The 23,753-nt window shown below is 46.1% G+C and overlaps 1 protein-coding gene across 2 annotated transcripts in view; it reads left to right on the top strand.

Moving 5' to 3' along the window:
* Positions 1 to 23,753, top strand: part of NPHS1 (NPHS1 adhesion molecule, nephrin) — a 387,780-nt gene that overhangs the window by 29,427 nt on the left and 334,600 nt on the right. For both annotated transcript variants that reach the window (XM_030213102.1, XM_030213103.1), the window contains exon 3: positions 20,898 to 21,095. In XM_030213102.1, coding sequence (XP_030068962.1) covers positions 20,898 to 21,095 — 198 coding nt within the window. The remainder of the gene's footprint in view (positions 1 to 20,897; positions 21,096 to 23,753) is intronic.

Raw genomic sequence — 23,753 nt, forward strand, 5'->3', positions numbered from 1 at the left:
TCCACCGTTCCCTTGCACCATGTCCTAAAAAAGACATTGCTTGCGAACTGGACGAAACCCTTAACTAATCCCCACATTCCCAAGAAGATCGAGTCCCAGTACCGGATCCATGGGGACCCAGAGCTGATGCGCACTCAGTTGCCTCACGACTCTGGAGTTGTGGATTTGGCCCTAAAGAAGGTTAAGAGTTCTAGGGAACATGCTTCGGCGCCCCCGGGCAAGGACGCTAGAACCTTAGACTCCTTTGGGAGGAAGGCCTACCATTCCTCTATGCTCGTGTCCAAGATCCAGTCTTACCAGCTCTACACGAGCATACACATGCGGAACAATGTGCGGCAGTTGGCGGGCTTGGTTGATGCTCTTCCCCCTGAGCAAGCCAAGCCTTTTCAGGAGGTGGTCAGGCAGCTGAAGGCGTGCAGAAAATTCCTGGCCAGAGGAGTTTATGACACTTTTGATGTTGCGTCCAGGGCCGCTGCTCAAGGTGTGGTGATGCGCAGGCTCTCATGGCTGCGTGCCGCCGACCTGGAGAATAGAATCCAGCAGCGGATTGCGGACTCGCCTTGCCGTGCGGACAACATTTTTGGCGAAAAAGTCGAACAGGTGGTAGAGTCTCTCCACCAGCGGGACACCGCATTCGACAAATTCGCCCGCCGGCAGCCTTCAGCTTCTACCTCTACAGGTAGACGATTTTTCGGGGGAAGGAAGACTGTTCCCTACTCTTCTGGCAAGCGTAGGTACAATCCTCCTTCCCGACAGCCTGCGGCCCAGGCTAAGCCCCAGCGCGCTCGCTCTCGTCAGCAGCGTGCGACTCAGCAAGGCCCCGCGGCTCCCCAGCAAAAGCAAGGGGCGAGCTTTTGACTGGCTCCAGCAGAGCATAGCCGACATCCAAGTGTCCGTGCCGGGCGACCTGCCAGTCGGAGGGAGGTTGAAAGCTTTTCACCAAAGGTGGCCTCTCATAACCTCCGATCAGTGGGTTCTGCAAATAGTCCGGCAGGGGTACACCCTCAATTTGACCTCAAAACCTCCAAATTGTCCACCGGGAGCTCAGTCTTACAGCTTCCAACACAAGAGGGTACTTGCAGAGGAACTCTCCGCCCTTCTCAGCGCCAATGCGGTCGAGCCCGTGCCATCCGGGCAAGAAGGGCTGGGATTCTATTCCAGGTACTTCCTTGTGGAAAAGAAAACAGGGGGGATGCGTCCCATCCTAGACCTAAGGGCCCTGAACAAATATCTCGTAAAAGAAAAGTTCAGGATGCTTTCCCTGGGCACCCTTCTCCCCATGATTCAGCAAAACGATTGGCTATGCTCTCTGGACTTGAAGGATGCCTACACACATATCCCGATACTGCCAGCTCACAGACAGTATCTGCGATTTCAGTTGGGCACACGCCACTTCCAGTACTGTGTGCTACCCTTTGGGCTCGCCTCTGCGCCCAGGGTGTTCACAAAGTGCCTAGCTGTGGTAGCAGCGGCACTTCGCAGGCTGGGAGTACACGTGTTCCCATATCTCGACGATTGGCTGGTAAAGAGCACGTCCGAGGCAGGAGCCCTGCAGTCCATGCAGATGACTATTCGCCTTCTGGAGCTACTGGGGTTTGTGATAAATTACCCAAAGTCCCATCTTCTTCCAGTGCAGAACCTCGAATTCATAGGAGCTCTGCTGGATTCTCGGACGGCTCGCGCCTATCTCCCAGAGACGAGAGCCAACAACTTGTTGTCCCTCGTCTCCCGGGTGCGAGCGTCCCAGCAGATCACAGCTCGGCAGATGTTGAGATTGCTGGGCCACATGGCCTCCACAGTTCATGTGACTCCCATGGCCCGCCTTCACATGAGATCTGCTCAATGGACCCTAGCCTCCCAGTGGTATCAGGCCGCTGGGGGTCTAGAGGACGTGATCCACCTGTCCACGAGTTTTCTCGAATCCCTGTATTGGTGGACGATTTGGACCAATTTGACTCTGGGACGTCCCTTCCAAATTCCTCAGCCACAAAAAGTGCTGACCACGGATGCGTCTCTCCTGGGATGGGGAGCTCATGTCGATGGGCTCCACACTCAAGGAAGCTGGTCCCTCCAGGAACGCGATCTACAGATCAATCTTCTGGAGTTACGAGCGATCTGGAACGCTCTGAAGGCTTTCAGAGATCGGCTGTCCCACCAAATTATTCAAATTCAGACAGACAACCAGGTTGCCATGTATTATGTAAACAAGCAGGGGGGCACCGGATCTCGCCCCCTGTGTCAGGAAGCCGTCAGCATGTGGACCTGGGCTCGCCGGAACGGCATGGTGCTCCAAGCCACATATCTGGCAGGCGTAAACAACAGTCTGGCCGACAGGTTGAGCAGGATTATGCAACCTCACGAGTGGTCGCTCAACTCCCGAGTGGTGCGCCAGATCTTCCAAGCGTGGGGCACCCCCTTGGTGGATCTCTTCGCATCTCGAGCAAACCACAAAGTCCCTCAGTTCTGTTCCAGGCTTCAGGCCACCGGCAGACTGGCATCGGATGCCTTCCTCCTCGATTGGGGGGAGGGCCTGCTGTATGCTTATCCTCCCATTCCTCTGGTGGGGAAGACTTTGTTGAAACTCAAGCAAGACCGAGGCACCATGATCCTGATTGCTCCTTTTTGGCCGCGTCAGATCTGGTTCCCTCTTCTTCTGGAGTTATCCTCCGAAGAACCGTGGAGATTGGAGTGTTTTCCGACCCTCATCACGCAGGACGAAGGGGCTCTTCTGCATCCCAACCTCCGGTCCCTGGCTCTCACGGCCTGGATGTTGAGGGCGTAGACTTTGCCTCTTTGGGTCTGCCAGAGGGTGTCTCCCGCATCTTGCTTGCTTCCAGGAAAGACTCCACTAAGAGAAGTTACTTCTTTCATTGGAGGAGGTTTGCCGTCTGGTGTGACAGCAAGGCCCTAGATCCTCGCTCTTGTCCTACACAGACCCTGCTTGAATACCTTCTGCACTTGTCTGAGTCTGGTCTCAAGACCAACTCTGTAAGAGTTCACCTTAGTGCAATCAGTGCATACCATTACCATGTGGAAGGTAAGCCGATCTCAGGACAGCCTTTAGTTGTTCGCTTTATGAGAGGTTTGCTTTTGTCAAAGCCCCCTGTCAAGCCTCCTACAGTGTCATGGGATCTCAATGTCGTTCTCACCCAGCTGATGAAACCTCCTTTTGAGCCACTGAATTCCTGCCATCTGAAGTACTTGACCTGGAAGGTCATTTTCTTGGTGGCAGTTACTTCAGCTCGTAGAGTCAGTGAGCTTCAGGCCCTGGTAGCCCAGGCCCCTTACACCAAATTTCATCACAACAGAGTAGTCCTCCGTACTCACCCTAAGTTTCTGCCAAAGGTCGTGTCGGAGTTCCATCTGAACCAGTCAATTGTCTTGCCAACATTCTTTCCCCGTCCTCATTCCTGCCCTGCTGAACGTCAGCTGCACACTTTGGACTGCAAGAGAGCATTGGCCTTCTACTTGGAGCGGACACAGCCCCACAGACAGTCCGCCCAATTGTTTGTTTCTTTTGACCCCAATAGGAGGGGAGTGGCTGTAGGGAAACGCACCATATCCAATTGGCTAGCAGATTGCATTTCCTTCACTTACGCCCAGGCGGGGCTGGCTCTTGAGGGTCATGTCACGGCTCATAATGTTAGAGCCATGGCTGCGTCGGTAGCCCACTTGAAGTCAGCCTCCATTGAAGAAATTTGCAAAGCTGCGACGTGGGCTTCTGTCCACACATTCACATCCCATTACTGCCTGCAGCAGGATACCCGACGCGACAGTCGGTTCGGGCAGTCAGTTCTTCAGAACCTGTTTGGGCTTTAGGATCCAACTCCACCCCCCGAGGGCCCTGTTTGTTCTGTTCCAGGCTGCACTCTCAGTTAGTTGGTAAATTTTTTAGGTCAATCTCAGTTATGTCCTCGCCGTTGCGAGGCCCAATTGACCTTGGTTGTTGTTTTGAGTGAGCCTGGGGGCTAGGGATACCCCATCAGTGAGAACAAGCAGCCTGCTTGTCCTCGGAGAAAGCGAATGCTACATACCTGTAGAAGGTATTCTCCGAGGACAGCAGGCTGATTGTTCTCACAAACCCGCCCGCCTCCCCTTTGGAGTTGTGTCTTCCCTTCAGAGTTTTGTCTTGCTACATACTGGACTGGCCGGCTCGAGCCGGTTTCGGGCGGGAAGACGGCCGCGCGAGGGCTAGCAAAGGACTTTGCTAGTGAAGATTCCGATTGGAGGGGCTGCCGTGGACGTCACCCATCAGTGAGAACAATCAGCCTGCTGTCCTCGGAGAATACCTTCTACAGGTATGTAGCATTCGCTTTATACTTCCGCTGTGTACATCCGTATGCTGCACAAGCTGGCATGTTGGAAAATATATGTGAGATTAAATAAAAATGCTACTGTAAATATATAAAAAAAGAAGCCTTTACCTTGTCCCCCCCTTTTTTTCCTGGGGGGGGGGGCATTTTGCAGAGGACAGGCAGGTACAGAGGTCTCAGGGCAGCCCATAGATGCCAGAGGTGTGCTCTGACTTTTTTTTGTTGAAGTTTTAACCATAAAATGTTACAAGTTGTGAGTTTCCTGGTTAGGGTTTAAAAAAAAAAACACTTTCACACACACTGTAAAGCAGTAAGAGGGTGTGGTGGGTTGAAGAGTCAGACAAAGGAGCTTACTATTGAAATCAGTGTTGCCAGATTAAACCAGTTGAAACCCGCCCAAAATTTCACACCCCGCCCCCGCCGTCATCAGTTCCACTCCTACCATCATCAACCCCGCCTCCGCCATCATCAACCCCACCCCCACCGTCACTAGCCACCCCCATCGCCACTAACCACGCCCCCAATGCCACTAACCACGCCCCCAATGCCACTAACCATGCCTCCAACGTCACTAACCATGCCCCCCGCGGGGCGAAAAACTGCAGACGGTGGAAAAAAACCCGCCCGGCCAAATAAAAGCCTCCCAAAAAAACGCAACCCGCAGCGGGCAAAAATTTCCCGCAGCGGGTTGCGGAAAGCCGCCCAATTGGGCGGGAAAACCGCCAATCTGGCAACCTTGATTAAAATTCTATGAGTGAAACTGTGGGAGGATGGGCAGTGAAACCTGTTACAAGGCTCCTGATTTGCTGTCTGAGGCCCCAGGGCAAGCTGGGAACTAGAGGATGGGCAGTGAAATCTGTTACAAGTCTCCTGATTTGCTGTCTGAGGCCCCAGAGCAAGCTGGGAGCTAGAGGATGGGCAGTGTGGAAGGCAGCCAATAGGAGCCAGGGTCTGCTAAAGGGCACAAATTTGGACCATTTAATATTTTTTTTTTGTCAAATCCCTTGGCTGCGTGGAGTTTATTTAGGAACCCTATTTGAAACTATGACATTCCTATATATTTATTCCTTTAATTATTGTATTTACCAGCTCCATGACTAGGGGGTTTACACTACCAACAATAAAGAATGACAAGGTGGATGCAGCAGCTCATAGGTTTGCTTGCTTTGTTTTGAGTGAACGGGGATGACAGCTGTGCTGGGAAGGGAAAACTTAGACTGACCTAATTGGGTTCAGCGTTCTGACGTCACTTCATCTCCTGTCTATTAAACCTCCTTGGTCTCAACCCCCCAACCTATCTAAAATGGCATGACAGTGCCTGTTCACAGCATCCTAAAAGATAGGCAAAGGAGAATGTATCAGGACCGCCCACCTCTCCTCTCTATGCTACATGTGAATAAAAAAATGGACTCTGTAGACAGAGTCCAGAAGGCTTCTGGATTTAAGAAATAATGGAGGTTGAATTTGATTTCAAAAGGGCCAGATGGAGAAGACCCCACTCCTTATACCCCATGGGAGGGCCACTCATACCCTGGATCTTCTTGGGAGGAAAGTTTTTCAGAATGCTATGCTCATTTCCCATATAGCTTTATACCATGGGCCAATACCTGTGAAACACTATGGAAAAGGTAGAATGTCAGAGATTTTTTCCTTTAACAGGAATGTGATGGTCACAAGTCACAAAGCAGTGCAGAAAACATCTCAGCAGTTAGCCCTGAACAGACGATGTAACCAGCCTGGAGCCATTTCTGGCTGGTTAAATCATTTTAAATATCAACCTCAAAGTAACATAGTAGATGACGGTAGATAAGGACCTGAATTGTCTATCCAACCTAACAGTCACACTCATCATCAATCCATGACTAAAGCTGTAATATTTTTGAGATAGCATCAAGAGCTTCTGCCATGAGTATTGGTGCCCACAGACTCATATGGCTGTGGGTTTTAGACCCCAGGTCCGATGTGCAGGGAAAACTTACTGATGTCCCCTATGCTATACTTCAGATCTCTCTATCACCACTTCTGGCCCATCCTCTACATCAGTGCTTCCCAAACATTTTTCCAATGTGACCCCATTGAAAATTCACATGACCCCAGATGACAAACAAAGCCAATCTAATATAATAATTTGCTCCTCCAACATTCCAATGTGGCTCACTGGGATCGTAACCATCTCCTGACATCACTTGGAACGTTGTACGTGTCACTTGGAATGTTGGAGGAGCAACTGTGCAGAAGCAGGCTTTCAAGTCATTTAATAAGAACCAAACTCATCTTACTCTTTCTTTGATCTGTGTGGTGGTGGCTCTGAAAAGAGCCTTTGGGTTTATAACAGAATCAAGCAAGACGCACAGCTTCACGGATCCCCCCCTCCCTTCCTCCCTCCCTCGCTTCCTTCCAGTTCCAGGCACTCTCCCTCTGATTTTTAAAACTCATCTTCACCTACCATGTCAGGGTTATGGCGGCTGGCAACAGCGGAACACAGCGTGCAGCCTCGGCCCTTCTCTCTCTGTCAGCTCTGGTCCCGCCCTCATTTCCTGTTTCTGCAAAGGAGGGACCAGAGCTGGGAGAGAGAGAGAGAGAAGGGCCGAGGCTGCACGCTGTGTACTGCTGCTGGCGCCCGCCGTAACCCCGATGTGGTAAGTGAAGATGAGTTTTAAAGATCGGAGGGAGGGTGCGTGGAACTGGGAGGGAGGGAGGAAGGGAGGGAGGGACGATGACCCTGGAAATGGGAGAGGGGGGAACCCTGGAAATGGGAGGGAGGGAGGGGGGACCCCCTGGAAATGGGGGGGGGGACATTGGAACTTGGAGGGGGGCCTGAAACTGGGAGGGAGGGGGGCCTGGAACTCGGAGGGAGGTGGAGGGGGGAGGTGTGATGATAGAGGGCCAGGGGACAGATGCTGCACATGGATGCATGGAGGGGGCAGGCACAGAGGACGTTGCCTGCATATGGATGAATGCAGGGGAGAGAGCATAATTGGTGCACACGGGACACACACTACACTCACACAGACAGACACACATATTCGGTCTCTCAAACACGCACTCTCTCGCTCTGACACACACTCTTTCTCTCTCACACATACTCACTCTCTCACACACATACTCTCTCCTAACAGTTCCCTTTAAAACATAATTGCCATTAGAGGACAACCTTGCTAGCGCCTGTTTCATTTCGTTCAGAAACGGGCCTGTTTTACTAGTTACTCAATAAGAAGTACATTCCGTGTGTTTGTTAAAGATTCATATATAAATCTATATTTGTTAAAGTAATTATGCCTGAGACACACAAGCTTAAAAACACTGAGATTCAGTTTTTCAGACATCTGCACACAGCCACTAAGCTATTGAATAGGTCAGCCTTCCTTGTTTTGGTGGAGGTTGAAGGTGGGGAGAGGGAGGAAATAAGAGGGTGCCTTCAAGTATATAGGTGAGGTCTCTGTGTGCAAGTATATATGTGAGAGCAAGGGGTGTAGATTTAGGAAGGGGTATTGTAACCTAGAGAAGGAAAAAATAATAAACTATTTTTTTCCCTCTTACCTGGGGGGGGGGGGGGGGGCTCCAGATCTGCGGGGGCTGGCAGTGATGGCCTGGGGCAGCGGTGCTGTTTTCGGAGCCCGGGCCGGTTGGGCACGTCCCCGGGCTTGAGGTGTGGAACCAGGGATTCCTTGATGTCTTTGGGCCAGTTTTAGGGCCGGTGGCGGCTGGCAACGGCTCCGGGGAGACCTGAGGTGTTCCGGTTGCGTCCTATGGGGTCCGGGGCATCTAGTTGTCCCTCTGGCGGCGGTATTCCGGAGGGAGGAGCGCTGAAAGAGGGAGCCGGCACTGCAGAAGTCGGCGCCGTGGTTCCGGGTGCTGGGGGTGTTGCAGCTGGTACCAACCATTTGGATGGACCGAGGCTTCTTGGAGGTCTGCAGGCCCGTGGTGGGTCAGATGGTGGCAAGTTGGGGGGTCAGAGGAAGGACCGGGTGGTTCCGATGCAGGAGCGCTGCGTCTTTGGCATCCTCCGCGAGCGGGGACGCAGGAAAAGGAGAAATCCAGGTTTTGGGCTGAGAAGGAACCGGAGGGTGGCCGGTCTGCGAAAGGGGCGGCGAGGTAATGGGTGCATGCGAGCGTAATGTGCGCACATTACCGTCCTGTTACTGGAGCCTGGGCCTCAATTTTAGATTGGTGCTCCAGGCGTTTTTGCTGCTTTTGGGGCCGTTTTTTATTTTTAACTCCGTTTTCAGATTGGGACATCGGGGACCAGAACTGCCGGTGGTGGTCGAGAGAGGGGAAAATCTGGATTGAGGTAAGGGTTTTTTTTAGCCCAAAAGTTTGTTTGGTTTATTTTAATATTGTAAAAATTGGGTTTTTGATTTTTAAAAATTAAGGGGTTAATGTAATTTGAATTTGGTTTGTGGATTTGGGTTCAGGGAATTATTTTGAATTTTTCTGGTGGGTTAAATTTTGAATTTAAATATTTTTAATAGGGGTTTTAAAAGGGGGACCAAAAAGGGGTCTAAATTGGGGATTAAAATTTTGAATTTGACGTGATAGGAAGAGAATGAGGCAATATAATTTTTGATATGGGTTTTAATTAGATTTGGGATTTTTAGAGGGGTTTTAGGGGAGATAATTGTGTGCGGACATTAAACAAAGGGTATTTTTGAAATTTAAAGTCATAATTCAGTAATGGGTAAGGGGTTTAATTGTTGGGAAAAATTTGGGGTAATTTGAGTTGTTTTAAAAAAATAATAATTTAGTTTTACCATTAGTTTCTATGGGGAAAAGGGAATTAAAATGGAGATTTGGAGTGTTCAGCCAAGATTCCACAGTTGCAGAGAAAAAAAATGGGAATTCCAGGAGTACTCTGATTGGCTGAGTGGTCTCGGAATCTCAAGCCGAGATTCTGTTACCTGGGCAACGGTGCTGCTGACCGTTAGGTAGAAGGGTGAAGGCTGTTGGAGAGAGTGGATGCGATGTGTATGGTGTCTGAAGAGAGAAATTAATAGGGAGGTAATAGGTATCTGAAAAGAGTGCTGGGTGCATGAAATTAAAATTCTAACACTGAATTGAAAGGGTGAATATCTTGTGAAGTGTGAATAACAATTTGATTTATGTTATGGGATTGGATGTTGTGTATGCTTATATGGAACACACCCTTTCAATATAGGGAAGTAAGTGATAGAATAGGCAGGGAAGTGAGGTGCTTTTTGATTATTTTTATTTCTAATAGTTATCAGCCCCAGTATTTTGCGGTCCATTTTAATTGTCCCCTAGTATAGCTTTTTATGGTAAAGAGAATAAGGAGATAGGGTTTTCTTCCACAAATATTTAATTAAGAGTGAGGTGAAGGAGGAAGAAAAACGTGGAAGCCAAGCGTCTGAAGAGGTGCCCGGGCCCCCATGCAAGCAAGAATTGAGCTGCATCGATCTCAAGGAGAAGAGGAAAACCAGCTAAGTAACATCCAAGGAAGTTCTACTTCAATTAATCTGAACTGAGAGATAAATTTTAGACTTATACTTACCTGAGGGGAAATCTGTAGTCACTGAATGGGATCCTAAAGAAACAAAAAGGGACAAAGTATCAAATTCTTGCTAAATGCAAGTAGAGAAAACAGTTGCAACTGGTGGACAGATAGTAATAGTAAATGCAAGAAAGGGTACTTATCTAATACTGCTGTAGGACAGCTCAGTCTGCCTGAAATAGAAAGAATACAAGAAAGCTCTTATAATTTCCAAATGGAATAGTTGTACTGTTATTTAAGTTTTCAGAGCTAAGCTAAACCGAATTATCTTGTTGTTAAAAAAAGTTATAGTAATTTTTGGACACCAATAAAATTTATATTTTGCAATTATCCAAACTGGTCTCATTCAAATTCAGAATCTATCCTAAACTTAGTTTTTTATTCCTCTCCCGCCCGAAAATCACGTGATGTGCTGAAGGGAGCGGAGGTAGGAAAGCTCCTCTCTTAGGCCGAACCCTCCTTCCCGCCAGCTAAAGTCCGCAGAATAAACCTCCACAACCGAAGATCCTGCAGAGAGGGACCCGCGGGTGCATGGACCCTTTTGTAACTCGGTTAGATACTAAGATGCCACCGAAAACAACGAAAAAAGAGGCGGAAAAGCCCAGCGGCATGGAACTCAAGATGGCGATGAGCCCAGCACCCGAAGAGCCGGCAACACTGTTTACCCCATCACAACTCCACCAAATAACGGAGGCTGTGAAGATAGCTTTAGACCCGCAATTGCAGCAGCTTTCCAGCCAGCTGAAGATGGTGGAGAATCTGTTAGCGGACACGACCAGGCGAACGGGAGAGTTAGAGCAAAGAATTTCCACCATAGAAGATGAGCAGGCCGGCACAACAACGGAGCTTGAGGAATTGCGACGCACAGTAGCAAAATAATCTAACTTACTTGACAATCTCGAAAATCGTTCCAGAAGGGGCAATCTCCGCATCATTGGAATTCCAGAAACGGTATCTGACAGCTCTTTACCCTCTATGATGGAAAAGTGGCTTCAAACAGAGTTTGCCCTGTCTGACAGCATCGGAGCACTTTGTCTGGAGCGCGCGCACCGCGTGGGACGGAAAATAAACAGTGATCAGAGGCCTAGAGCAGTTATGATTAAAGTACACAACTTCATCCACAAAGTGGAAATCTTATGAGGCGCACGACTAAAGCGAGGCACTCTGAACTATGATGGCTCCCCAATCAAAATCTTTCAAGATTACTCTTTTGCCCTACAAGAAAGGCGGCAGGCCTATGGGGCGGTGTGCCAATCTCTTGTGGACACTAACCATAAATTCATGCTGACTTACCCGGCCATGCTGCGGATACATTACCAGGGCAAATGGAACGCTTTCCAAACCCCTAAGGAAGCACAAACATGGATGGCTGAAAACCTAAATATCGCAAATCCAAAGGACAGTCTTACATTGAAACAAGAGCCATGATGGCTGCACGAAGCTCCAGAGTGAGAACAACTCAAAGGATATTATACTGGAGGTACTGGACACACTATCCAGCTTATAATCGAACGAGAAAAACGCCCAAGTTCCGACCTAAATCGGGAGATGGGCGTTTATCTCACAAAAACGAATAAAGCGGTATAATCGAAAGCCGATTTTGGACGTTTTCAACTGCACTCCGTCGCGGATGCGGACAAAGTTGATGGGGGCGTGTCAGAGGTGTGGTGAAGGCGGAACTGGGGCGTGGTTATCTGCCGAACAGAGATGGGCGCATTTCACAGATAATGGGACAAAAGTATGCGTTTTTAGCTAGAATTTAGGGCACTTTTCCTGGACCCTGTTTTTTCACGAATAAGGCCCCAAAAAGTGCCCTAAATGACCAGATGACCACTGGAGGGAATCGGGGATGACCTCTCCTGACTCCCCCAGTGGTCATAAACCCCCTCCCACCACAAAAAATGATGTTTCACAACTTTTTATTTTGACCCTCAAATGTCATACCCACCTCCCTGGCAGCAGTATGCAGGTCCCTGGAGCAGTTGTTAGGGGGTGCAGTGGACTTCAGGCAGGTGGACCCAGGCTCATCCCCCCCCTACCTGTTACAATTGTGCTGCTTAATGCTTAGTCGTCCAACCCCCCCCCGAACCCACTGTACCCACATGTAGGTGCCCCCCTTCACTCCTTAGGGCTATAGTAATGGTGTAGACTTGTGGGCAGTGGGTTTTGAGGGGGATTTGGGGGGCTCTACACACAAGGGAAGGGTGCTATGCACCTGGGAGCTCTTTTACCTTTTGTTCTGTTTTTGTAAAAGTGCCCCCTAGGGTGCCCGGTTGGTGTCCTGGCATGTTAGGGGGACCAGTGCACTACGACTCCTGGCCCCTCCCACGAACAAATGCCTTGGATTTATTCGTTTTTGAGCTGGGCGATTTCATTGTCTATTATCGCTGAAAAGCAAAAACGCCCAGCTCACAACTTGGCGAATAAAACATGGACGTCTAATTTTTTCGAAAATACGCTTGGGTCCGCCCCTTCACGGACCCGTTCTCAGAGATAAACGCCCATGGAGATAGGCGTTTCTGTTAGATTATGCCCCTCCACATCATCAAAATTGGCGGGGGAGGGGGGAGCCCCACATCATTGATCCCTCTACCCCACACATAGAAGCGGGGTAGATTGGAGGCTGTAGGGAACGAGATGGGTCGGGGAGGGGGGGAAGGGGAGGGCATAGGGATTAGATTCAGCTATCAGGAAGCTATAAGGAATAAAAAGGAGGGAAGACCAAAAATCATGTCCAATACACACAGAAACATATGGATGTTCCCATTAAGGATAGCAGGGGGTTGGAACAGTACAGGCACCATTATTTTCCGGGGCGAGGCTGGGCGCCCGGGAAGGCTTAATTGCAGGCATAGCCAGCAGGCAGACGCCCATAGAACATCATGTCATTAGGACTGTACGGTTTACCTCATGGAACGTGGGTGGTATTTCCACGCCGATAAAACGGGCAAAGATATTAGCGAACCTTAAAAGGCACAAAACAGACATAGGCTGCCTTCAGGAGACTAGACTCACCATCGAAGAACATAACAAGCTAAAGAGACAGTGGGTGGGAGAGGTACACGCTGCATCTTCAGGAGACCGCAGAGCTGGGGTGGCTGTGTTGATCCGTAAGGGGATGGCCACAAAATCAGAACTAGTAAAAGCAGATCCACAGGGAAGATATGTATTGGTGCGATTATGGGTCCAGCAAAGGGATTTTCTGGTACTGGGGGTGTATGGACCAAACGTATATGATGCAAAATTTTATTCGAGCCTAGTACAGATGTGCCTTCATTATAAGTCCGCACATCTTTTAGTGATGGGAGATTTCAATTTAGTCGTGGACCCCAGAGAAGATTGTTCCAACCCGAGAGTGGCCACGAGAGGGGGGCCCCGAGCACATGCGCTCTCATCCTTCCAACGATCTCTTAACTTAGTAGATACATGGCGTTGCTTGCACCCCTGGGAGCGTAACTTTACACATCTGTCTAGGGCCCACGGCACGTATTCTAGATTAGGTTATATTTTTATATCCCAACAAGCATTTCCCTGGGTGCTGTCCTCCGAGATAGGCCCGGAGGAGATATCGGACCATTCCCTGGTGTGGTTAGATATTGAGATACCGAATTTTTATCAGCAGGCACGAACTTGGCGATACCCATGCTACCTTTCCCAAAATAGAGAATTTCAAGAATTCATAAGACAGAGATGGGAAGACTATCTTCATAATAATAGTGCGCATTTGGACCAGCCACATTTGCTTTGGAGCGCAGCCAAAACAGTCTTGCGAGGCGAGGTCATTGCCTTTGTTCATGCAAGGAATAAAAAACAAACAATAGCAATAGTAAGGCTAGAGAAAAGTCTGAGGCAAGCTAAACTACAGTATATTAAACGTCTGTCAGCTGAGTCAAGGGAACAACTGAGAGCCATACAAGTGACTCTCAATGCTTTATTGCATGAACGCAGGCAGAGATATCTAGCTTCTAAGCAGCATAAATTCCGTAGATTTGGAAACAGGTCTGGCAAGATGCTAGTGCACTTAGTCAAAGCGTGGGGGCCTCGCTCCCTGATAGTAGCGCTCCGAGACCAAAAGGGAAATATACAAAATAAGAGTGAAGAAATAGCCAAGATTTTAACACAATTTTTCTCCACCTTATATAAATCACCTAGTGAACCAGATGAAGCGCAAATTACAAAATACTTAGAAAAAGCAGGACTCCCAAAATTGACCGACGAGGAGCTAGAGAGTTTGGAGGTGCCCCTTAACGCAAAGGAAATACAGAAGGTAATAGTCTTTGCCCACAGGATCAGCCCTGGGTCCGGATGGATTTACAGGGGAATTCTATAGATCTTTGCCCCCCTCATTTTATCCCATGATCATTGCTTATTATGAACAGGTGGTTAGTATGGGCCACTTTCCACGATATGCAAACACAGCATTAATCTCACTGATAAAAAAACCTGGAAAGCCAGATCTTCAGGCAGACGCTTACAGACCCATCTCACTCATTAACATAGACATAAAGATCATAGCCAAGGTCCTTGCTAATCGTCTGGCCCAAATATTGCCAAGGGTAGTGGGAGAGGAACAAGTAGGATTTGTTAGGACCAGACAAGCGGCCAGAAATGTTCGTAGATTGTTGCTGGCCATGTCAATGGGACAGCTGACAGAAACCCCAACCTCCCTTTTTTCATTAGACGCCGAAAAAGCATTTGATCAAGTAGGGTTGAAGTACTTGTTTACGGTCTTAAGGTACATGGGCATAGGGGGATGGGTATACAGAGCCATAGCCACACTATATACAAATCCAACAGCCTCAGTGCTAGTGAATGGGATAAGAGCACAACCCTTTGCGATCACTAGAGGCACCAGGCAAGGCTGCCCCCTATCCCCGGCCCTGTTCATCCTGTCTTTGGAGCCCTTGCTTCGGGTATTGAGAAATGCAAAAGAAATTCCTGGGGTGAAGGTTGGGGGAGAAGTTATCAAAGCCCTAGCATTTGCAGATGATTTGATGATCGTGACTATCCATCCTTCAGATTCCCTAGACTGGACATTACAACTAGTTAAGGAGTTTGGCCGGCTTTCGGGGTTCACCCTAAACAACAAGAAGTCATTGGCTATGGAGGTGTACCCTAGCCAGGGCCAGTCAGGGGGGTCTGCCCCCTGACAAGAGTGGTACAAACATACCACAGAATCTGGCTCGACTATACCAGGAGAATGTTGAACCCTTACTTGAGATAACACGAACAAAGCTTCAATTGTGGGAGAATTACCCTTTGTCGTTAATGGGAAGGATTGTTGTCTACAACATGATGATAGCTCCCAAATGGATGTACGTGTTCCAGACTTTACCACTTTTCTTAAAACCAGAGGATGAAAAGCGTCTTAACAAATTTGTACAAAGGTTCCTGTGGAGAGGCCGGAAAGCAAGACTCCCAATCTCGACATTGCAAATACTACAGGAGTTTGGAGGCTTGGGCTTACTGAGTATGAGATATCTCACAATAGCCAGCGGCATGCGTCACGTCTCTGACTGGTATAGATCTACTTCAGAATTCTCTGACACACCTTTGGAGACCTCCCTAACGCAAGGAGTTCATTTTAGTTGCTTATTGCATATGGGACAAATACCTCCTGTCTTGAGTCAGTCCCATATATTTACTACAGCACGAGCAGTGTGGCGGTGGGTCTGCAGGTTTCATCATTTCTCCGGAAGTGTCACCCCTTTCTTAGCAATATGTGATAACCCAAACTTTCCCCCTGGAACTCTGTATGGAAGGTTTCACAACTGGAGGCGAAGTGGGTTGGTATACCTCCATCAGGTTTTGACTGAGAAGGGGACAATGAGAACATTTGAAGAACTCCAGCTCAAGTTCTCCCTAAAACCCACAGACCGCTTCCACTACTGGCAATTAAAACACTATGTGAAAAGCTTGCCCTGGGAGTGTCTTACAGAAGATGTGCAGGAGGAACTCTCGTCAGCTTATTCCCTGCAATCTCAGGGTAGAGTACCATTGACAATGCATCATCGTCACTTAAGAGATATGACAGCAGAGCTAGACTATGAATCTTTGTCTCAGAAATGGAACAGGGACTTGGGAACAAGTTTGCCACCACAATCATTACAGGAGTATATTTATTCGATCCACAACGCCTCCAAGATGATTTCACGCGGACCCATATTCCTCCGAGGAGGGCGTTTCACATGGGAGTTTCTCCAGATGGAGATTGCCCCAAGTGTGGGGCACAAGGAGCGACACTTGGGCATATGTTTTGGACATGCCCTACCATACAAAAATTCTGGACTTCAATCACACAGTCAACTTCAAGGATGTGGGGTGTAACCTGGAAGAAGGGTCCTCAAATGTTGTTTGGGAGACCCGTTTTGGTGCGCCCGGTCCCAGCAGGGTTCAAAGGTTTCACCCACAGAGCTATAATGACAGCCAAAAAGATAATACTTACCGAGTGGATTACAAATAAACCACCTATGCTACAACAGTGGCGGGGCTTGATGATAGATTATATGAGGTTTGAAAAGAGAATGGCGGAATATACCAGAGATCGGAGATTTACAGAAAAAGACTTTTACAAGATTTGGACTCCATTTTGGCAGACCATCCCCTCGGGAGGCAGAGGGCACATCCTGAATATGTAAATTAGCTGTACGGACATGTAACAATTATCAGTCAGAATGGTTAATCCCTTAAGGAGGGTGGAAGGGGCGGGAGGTGGGGGGAATAGGGGGGGAGGGTTAGATAGGAGCTGGAAACGATTTCACTCAGATAATTAAGTTGATGTAATTAGCTGAGGCCATAGTGAGTTTTCATGATAGTTGGAAATGTTAAGACTCAATAATGGCAAGGAGTTTGACTAATGTTATAGTTTAGTGTGTAGTTGTTCAGCAGATTTCTTTGCTCACTGAATATTGGTGATTAAGGGGAATTGTATGTTATGTCATATTATGTGAAAACTAATAAACAAATTTGAAAATAAAAAAAATATTCCTCTCCCGCCCTTTGAGGACGGGAGACGAGGTTAGTTATTTTGTACCTACTCCCGGTTTTGGCAGAAAGTTCCTGAGTGTGAGCCACGACTACCGACTACCGACATCCCACATTCTGAGAACTCATTGGCAACATCGTTTGCCTTACCAGGAAAGGCTGGTCATAGTATATATGATGCCATCAGGAGGGAGTGGGTGCAGTGTGTGTTTGAGTGAGTGGGAGAGAGGGGATATCTTCGTAATTGAGATCTGAGTGTGAAAGAGTACATTGGGAGAGGGAGGGGTTAACTAAATTTGTGGCTGCACTGATAGTCTGGTGTATGTATCACTCCTCTATGCTTTTCTTCTTCCCTCTCACACCCAGTTTGTTTTTTCCTTCCCTTACCTCCCTGCTCTCATGCTACCTTCCTTTCATCCATTCTAAGCATCTACCGTCCCTTTTCTTCCCTAATATCCCCTCTCTCTTACTGTCCCTCAGGCTGTTGTACCTGATCCAGAGGAACATACAGTGGTGGAAATAAGTATTTGATCCCTTGCTGATTTTGTAAGTTTGCCCACTGACAAAGACATGAGCAGCCCATAATTGAAGGGTAGGTTATTGGTAACAGTGAGAGATAGCACATCACAAATTAAATCCGGAAAATCACATTGTGGAAAGTATATGAATTTATTTGCATTCTGCAGAGGGAAATAAGTATTTAATCCCTCTGGCAAACAAGACCTAATACTTGGTGGCAAAACCCTTGTTGGCAAGCACAGCGGTCAGACGTCTTCTGTAGTTGATGATGAGGTTTGCACACATGTCAGGAGGAATTTTGGTCCACTCCTCTTTGCAGATCATCTCTAAATCATTAAGAGTTCTGGGCTGTCGCTTGGCAACTCGCAGCTTCAGCTCCCTCCATAAGTTTTCAATGGGATTAAGGTCTGGTGACTGGCTAGGCCACTCCATGACCCTAATGTGCTTCTTCCTGAGCCACTCCTTTGTTGCCTTGGCTGTATGTTTTGGGTCATTGTCGTGCTGGAAGACCCAGCCACGACCCATTTTTAAGGCCCTGGCGGAGGGAAGGAGGTTGTCACTCAGAATTGTACGGTACATGGCCCCATCCATTCTCCCATTGATGCGGTGAAGTAGTCCTGTGCCCTTAGCAGAGAAACACCCCCAAAACATAACATTTCCACCTCCATGCTTGACAGTGGGGACGGTGTTCTTTGGGTCATAGGCAGCATTTCTCTTCCTCCAAACACGGCGAGTTGAGTTCATGCCAAAGAGCTCAATTTTTGTCTCATCTGACCACAGCACCTTCTCCCAATCACTCTCGGCATCATCCAGGTGTTCACTGGCAAACTTCAGACGGGCCGTCACATGTGCCTTCCGGAGCAGGGGGACCTTGCGGGCACTGCAGGATTGCAATCCGTTATGTCGTAATGTGTTACCAATGGTTTTCGTGGTGACAGTGGTCCCAGCTGCCTTGAGATCATTGACAAGTTCCCCCCTTGTAGTTGTAGGCTGATTTCTAACCTTCCTCATGATCAAGGATACCCCACGAGGTGAGATTTTGCGTGGAGCCCCAGATCTTTGTCGATTGACAGTCATTTTGTACTTCTTCCATTTTCTTACTATGGCACCAACAGTTGTCTCCTTCTCGCCCAGCGTCTTACTGATGGTTTTGTAGCCCATTCCAGCCTTGTGCAGGTGTATGATCTTGTCCCTGACATCCTTAGACAGCTCCTTGCTCTTGGCCATTTTGTAGAGGTTAGAGTCTGACTGATTCACTGAGTCTGTGGACAGGTGTCTTTCATACAGGTGACCATTGCCGACAGCTGTCTGTCATGCAGGTAACGAGTTGATTTGGAGCATCTACCTGGTCTGTAGGGGCCAGATCTCTTACTGGTTGGTGGGGGATCAAATACTTATTTCCCTCTGCAGAATGCAAATAAATTCATATACTTTCCACAATGTGATTTTCCGGATTTAATTTGTGATGTGCTATCTCTCACTGTTACCAATAACCTACCCTTCAATTATGGGCTGCTCATGTCTTTGTCAGTGGGCAAACTTACAAAATCAGCAAGGGATCAAATACTTATTTCCACCACTGTATATCTCATTGCTGGGTAAGACCAACATTGAGACATTTTCAGTGTTGTTCTTTGTCCCTCCCATACAGGGCACTTATATACAATTTCTCTTAGCTCAGAGTACAAAAAAAGCTAATTCTGTAATATGTCATTGTCTTTTTATTACATGATTGAGAAGGCACATAAAATATGCATTTCCTGGGTCCTCAATGGGCACATTCTTTGTTAGAAACTTCTTATTGCAGTTATAAAGTAATGGGCCAAGATCCTGAGGAAAAAATTACATTCTCAGGAACCATTTTGTTTTCCTGTACCATCTTTTCTCAGTTGCCTTAGGGCCAAGGTCTCTTCACCTGTCCCTATATTCCTTCTTCCTCACAAGCTTCAATAGACATCTGCAAGGCTGCAATATGAACTTTTGTTCATACATTCAAATCATATTATTCTTTAAAGAGAGATTCCTGATGAGACAGTAGGTTTTGATCAATATGTCTTGTGGAATCTTTTTGAGAATCTAACGGTATTCTCCAAAGGCCCATTTACAGGTTTCCCTTGTTTGAAGAAAAAAAAATAGAACAACAGAAAATGACAAAAAATGTGAAAACATGTTTGCTGTTGACATTCTGAGTTTTTAAAAAATGCTTTCCCCTCTTTTCTGTTAAAGGGGATCTATAGTTTGAGATCTGCATAGTTGAGAACTATATATCCTGCTTGCCCTCATCTATGGGTGATGACAACTGAAGTAGTCTCAAGAAGCAAGAAGTAGGAAAGGTAGGCTCTTCTAAAAACCGGAGAAGACGTCTATAAAGAAACAATTCTTTATTGCAAGCGAAGTGACAACGACTCAACACAGCTGTGTTTTGGCGCTAGCTCGCGCCTTCTTCAGGAGTCTAAAACATAAGATTTATAAAAACGCAAAAACAAATAATCAAAGTATGCCTAATACCATAGATAAAAAAAACGTATCTTTGTAATAAAAATGTATAGGAATTAAAAACATATATATCAAAACATCGACAGAAATAATAATTTTTTATATATAAACAAACAAATCAATATTAATTTATCCACAAATGTATAAAATGATAACAGCATATGGACATATGATAATAAAAATATATTATATGCAACATATACATGAATAACTATAAAACTCATAATTTAAAAAGTATATATATGTATATATGTGATACACAAATTGACTAATACAACAATTCGTAGGATAAAAAATGATGTAAAATAAAAGTTGTGAATAAAATATTATTTGTATAAGATAAATGGTGTTGTATACAAGCATAAAAAACACAAATGGGTCACAAAAATTATTTCTGTCGATGTTTTGATATATATGTTTTTAATTCCTATACATTTTTATTACAAAGATACGTTTTTTTTATCTATGGTATTAGGCATACTTTGATTATTTGTTTTTGCGTTTTTATAAATCTTATGTTTTAGACTCCTGAAGAAAGCGCGAGCTAGCGCCAAAACACAGCTGTGTTGAGTCGTTGTCACTTCGCTTGCAATAAAGAATTGTTTCTTTATAGACGTCTCCTCCGGTTTTTAGAAGAGCCTACCTTTCCTACTTCTTGCTTCTGCAACCTTTTACGTAGGAACCAGTGTACCCTCACCCCTTTGGGGTGGTTTTCTTTGCTCAAATGAAGTAGTCTCACCAGAAAAAGTGAAACAAAGCTCTCTTAAACTTCTGTAGTTTTATAGCATAGTAAACTGCACATGGCAGCTTATGCAGGGCCACCTCAGTTCCATACATAGCTAGGATAGGAGAGATGGGTGGGTTTCATACTGTATTTAGAGAACACCCATTACAGGTAAGCAGCTTTGCATTCTCTGCATCTCTTCTAATTTGTTCATACTACTTCTTTTCAATCCTTCATTATATTCTCTGAGTATAGTACTTATTAATTTGTCATTCTGTCCCACCTCTCACCTGAGAATTTGTCTAGAAATTGTTCCATTCCAGTACTTACTTCCTATGTTTTGAACTCATAGGTTCATGGTCCCAACAGCAGGCATTCCGAATCCAGCCGGACAATGTGACAGTGCTGGAAGGAGGCACAGCTATCTTGTTGTGTGAAATAGAGAACCCTTCTGGGGTAGTCCAGTGGGTAAAGGATGGGCTCTTGCTAGGACCCGAGAGAACAATCTCAAGCTTCCCACACTACAGCATGATTGGGGACGCTGATAAAGGTATGAGAGAATTCCATGAATAAAACTTTCCCTGAATTATTCTACTATATAGATTGTACTCGCACATTACACTTACCTGATGTGGCATCCTAGAAAAGAAATTACGAGCATGTTAATGCTTTTAAGGAGAGAAATGTATACTGTGCATATAATTTTAAGGGGTCCTATCTTACCAAGAGTCACTTTCATATGTGAAGGTAGAAAGGGGCGTTAGGATGTATGTTTTCAGCGTGAAGAAATGGCAGGTCTATAAGTATATCCAAAATATATTTTACAAAAGAGGGGAAAAGGCCACTCCTCAGAGATAGTCCCAAGGTCAATATAGGAGTATTACCAAACATGGCAATGGAAAAAAAATCACTCTAAAAATTGCAAAGAGAGCATACAACCCTCAGTACTTTTATATGTATGCTAACATTGCTACTTTTTACATTATAGGTTTTTTTCTTTTATATAATTTTGAGACATTGATTTAAAACAACAACAACAACAACAACAAGGAAGGGGGCTTTGGCATCAGACAGCTAACAAAGGGCCCCTTTTACTAAGCTACAGCAAAAGGGGGCCTGTGCTGGTGTTTTTGACATACCCCAAGGCACTGTTTTACTGCAGCCGGGGGAAAAAAGGTAGGTCTTTTTTTTTCTGCAGGAAATGGCTGTGTGGCAAGTAAAGCACTAGCTGTGCGGCCATTTCAGGGGGGAGCCTTTACCCAAGGGCTCCACACTAACCCGGCGGTAAACGGGCAGCATGTGGCACTGCCCGATAACCACCAGGTACACACTGGCACTACAAAAAATATATTTTTGTAGCACCAGATATGATGGCGTGCTGAGGGTGGGAACTACCGCCAGGCTGCAGCAGTAGCCCAGCAGTAGTTCCGTTTTAGCGAGCGGTAAGCCCGCATTGGGCTTACCGCCGCGTTGTAAGAGGGGCCCAAAGCGAGCTATTGGACCTCTTATAGCACTTACAGCTATTTCAAGTCCAAGCTCTTAACTGCAATCTCAATCATTTGCCTCGGCTCTCCCCCTCTAAGAATTTTCAAAGAAACAGAAAAGTGACAACATAGCTTAATAAACACATGAACCCAGCGCTGTGGATTCAAAACATATACCCGAGCCAGCATTAAACAAATGCCGTTTCAGTCTCCTGACCTGCTTTGGAGGATGTATGCATTAAAGCTGTGAAATAAAAGAACAGAAGTCACCATAAAAGCTATACAACATTGCCACTAAACCAAACACAGTATTTTTCGTGAGTGAAGATCAACACTTTTGTAAGTTGTCTAGTGATGTAGAGGGAGGTTACTACCCATTATTGCATTTTGTTTTCCAAGAGAGGTGAACAACAGTTGGAGCCCTACTCTGGTTTAAGATGGCGGTGTTCTGTATTTTTTAGTGCGTTTTTGGTTTAGGGCCCTGTTTACTAAGGTGCGTTATTTTTTTAGTGCATCTACACTTAGCACACACACTAACCATGTAGGCGCCTATAGGGATATTGTAGGCACATACATGGTTAATGTGCGTACATGTTTAACGTGCGTTAAAAACGTTAATGCGCTTATAACGCTGCTTAGTATACATGGCCCTTAGTGGCAATGTTGTATAGTTTTTTTAATGGTGATTTTTGTTCTTTTATTTCACAGCTTTTAGCAACAATGCATATATCCCCCGAAGCAGGTCAGGAGACCGAAACGCCATTTGTTTAATGTTGGCGTCAGGTGTATGTTTTGAAACCACAGCGCTGGATTCATGTGTTTATTAAGCTAAGCTGTCGCTTTTCTGTTTCTTTAAAAATTCTTGTAGGGGGAGCTGAGGCAAATGATCAAAGATTGCAGTTAAGAGCTTGGACTTGAAATAGCTGTAAGTGCTATAAGAGGTCCAATAGCTCGCTTTGTGGGCTGGCTGATCCCAAAACCTCCTTCCTTCTTGTTTTAAATCAATAAGTCTCATAATTATATAAAAGAAAAAAGTGAAAAAGCTATAATGTAAAAAGTAGCAATGTTAGCATACATATAAAGGTATTGAGGGTTGTACTCTCTTTGCAATTTTTAGAGTGATTTTTCCATATATTGAACTTAGGTCTATAGGTATATGCATAAGCAAAATATTTTCTGTTTGCCTTTGGATTTTTTTGGACATTTTCCTGATTTGCAGACACTCTTTTTCAATATGTTAAACATTTGTTTGAATACAAAATTTATTAATATGCATTAACACTTAATTTATGCAAATCAAATGAACACACTTTATTTGTAGGTTAATGTGTATTATATTGATTATGTGCAGTAAGGGGAGTAATATTAAACCCACTGTGGTCAGCATTTATGCAAACATTGTCTATTGTGAATTTTTCTATACACAGATAGTAGCACTGGGCCATATCTGGATACTGGCTCTGAATATGCAGCTATTTGGTGGCTGGCAAAAGCTATCTTTAACATTCTCCATCAACAAGCAGCGGGTATACAGGAACTCTTGCTGGAGACATTCTCCGAATGGATCCTGTGTGCAGTGCTCTCCTTTTAGCTCATAGAATCTTTTCTTTTAAGGCCCCTGAGCATGTGCAGGTGTTCCTGCACTCGTCATACCTCCTCATCATTCTCCTCAGGCTTTTTTCTCCACTGCACTGAGCAGACATTCCAGCTCTTCTCTCCATTTC

This window comes from Microcaecilia unicolor, chromosome 8 (genome assembly GCF_901765095.1).
Source record: "Microcaecilia unicolor chromosome 8, aMicUni1.1, whole genome shotgun sequence".
NCBI classification, from domain to species: domain Eukaryota; kingdom Metazoa; phylum Chordata; class Amphibia; order Gymnophiona; family Siphonopidae; genus Microcaecilia; species Microcaecilia unicolor.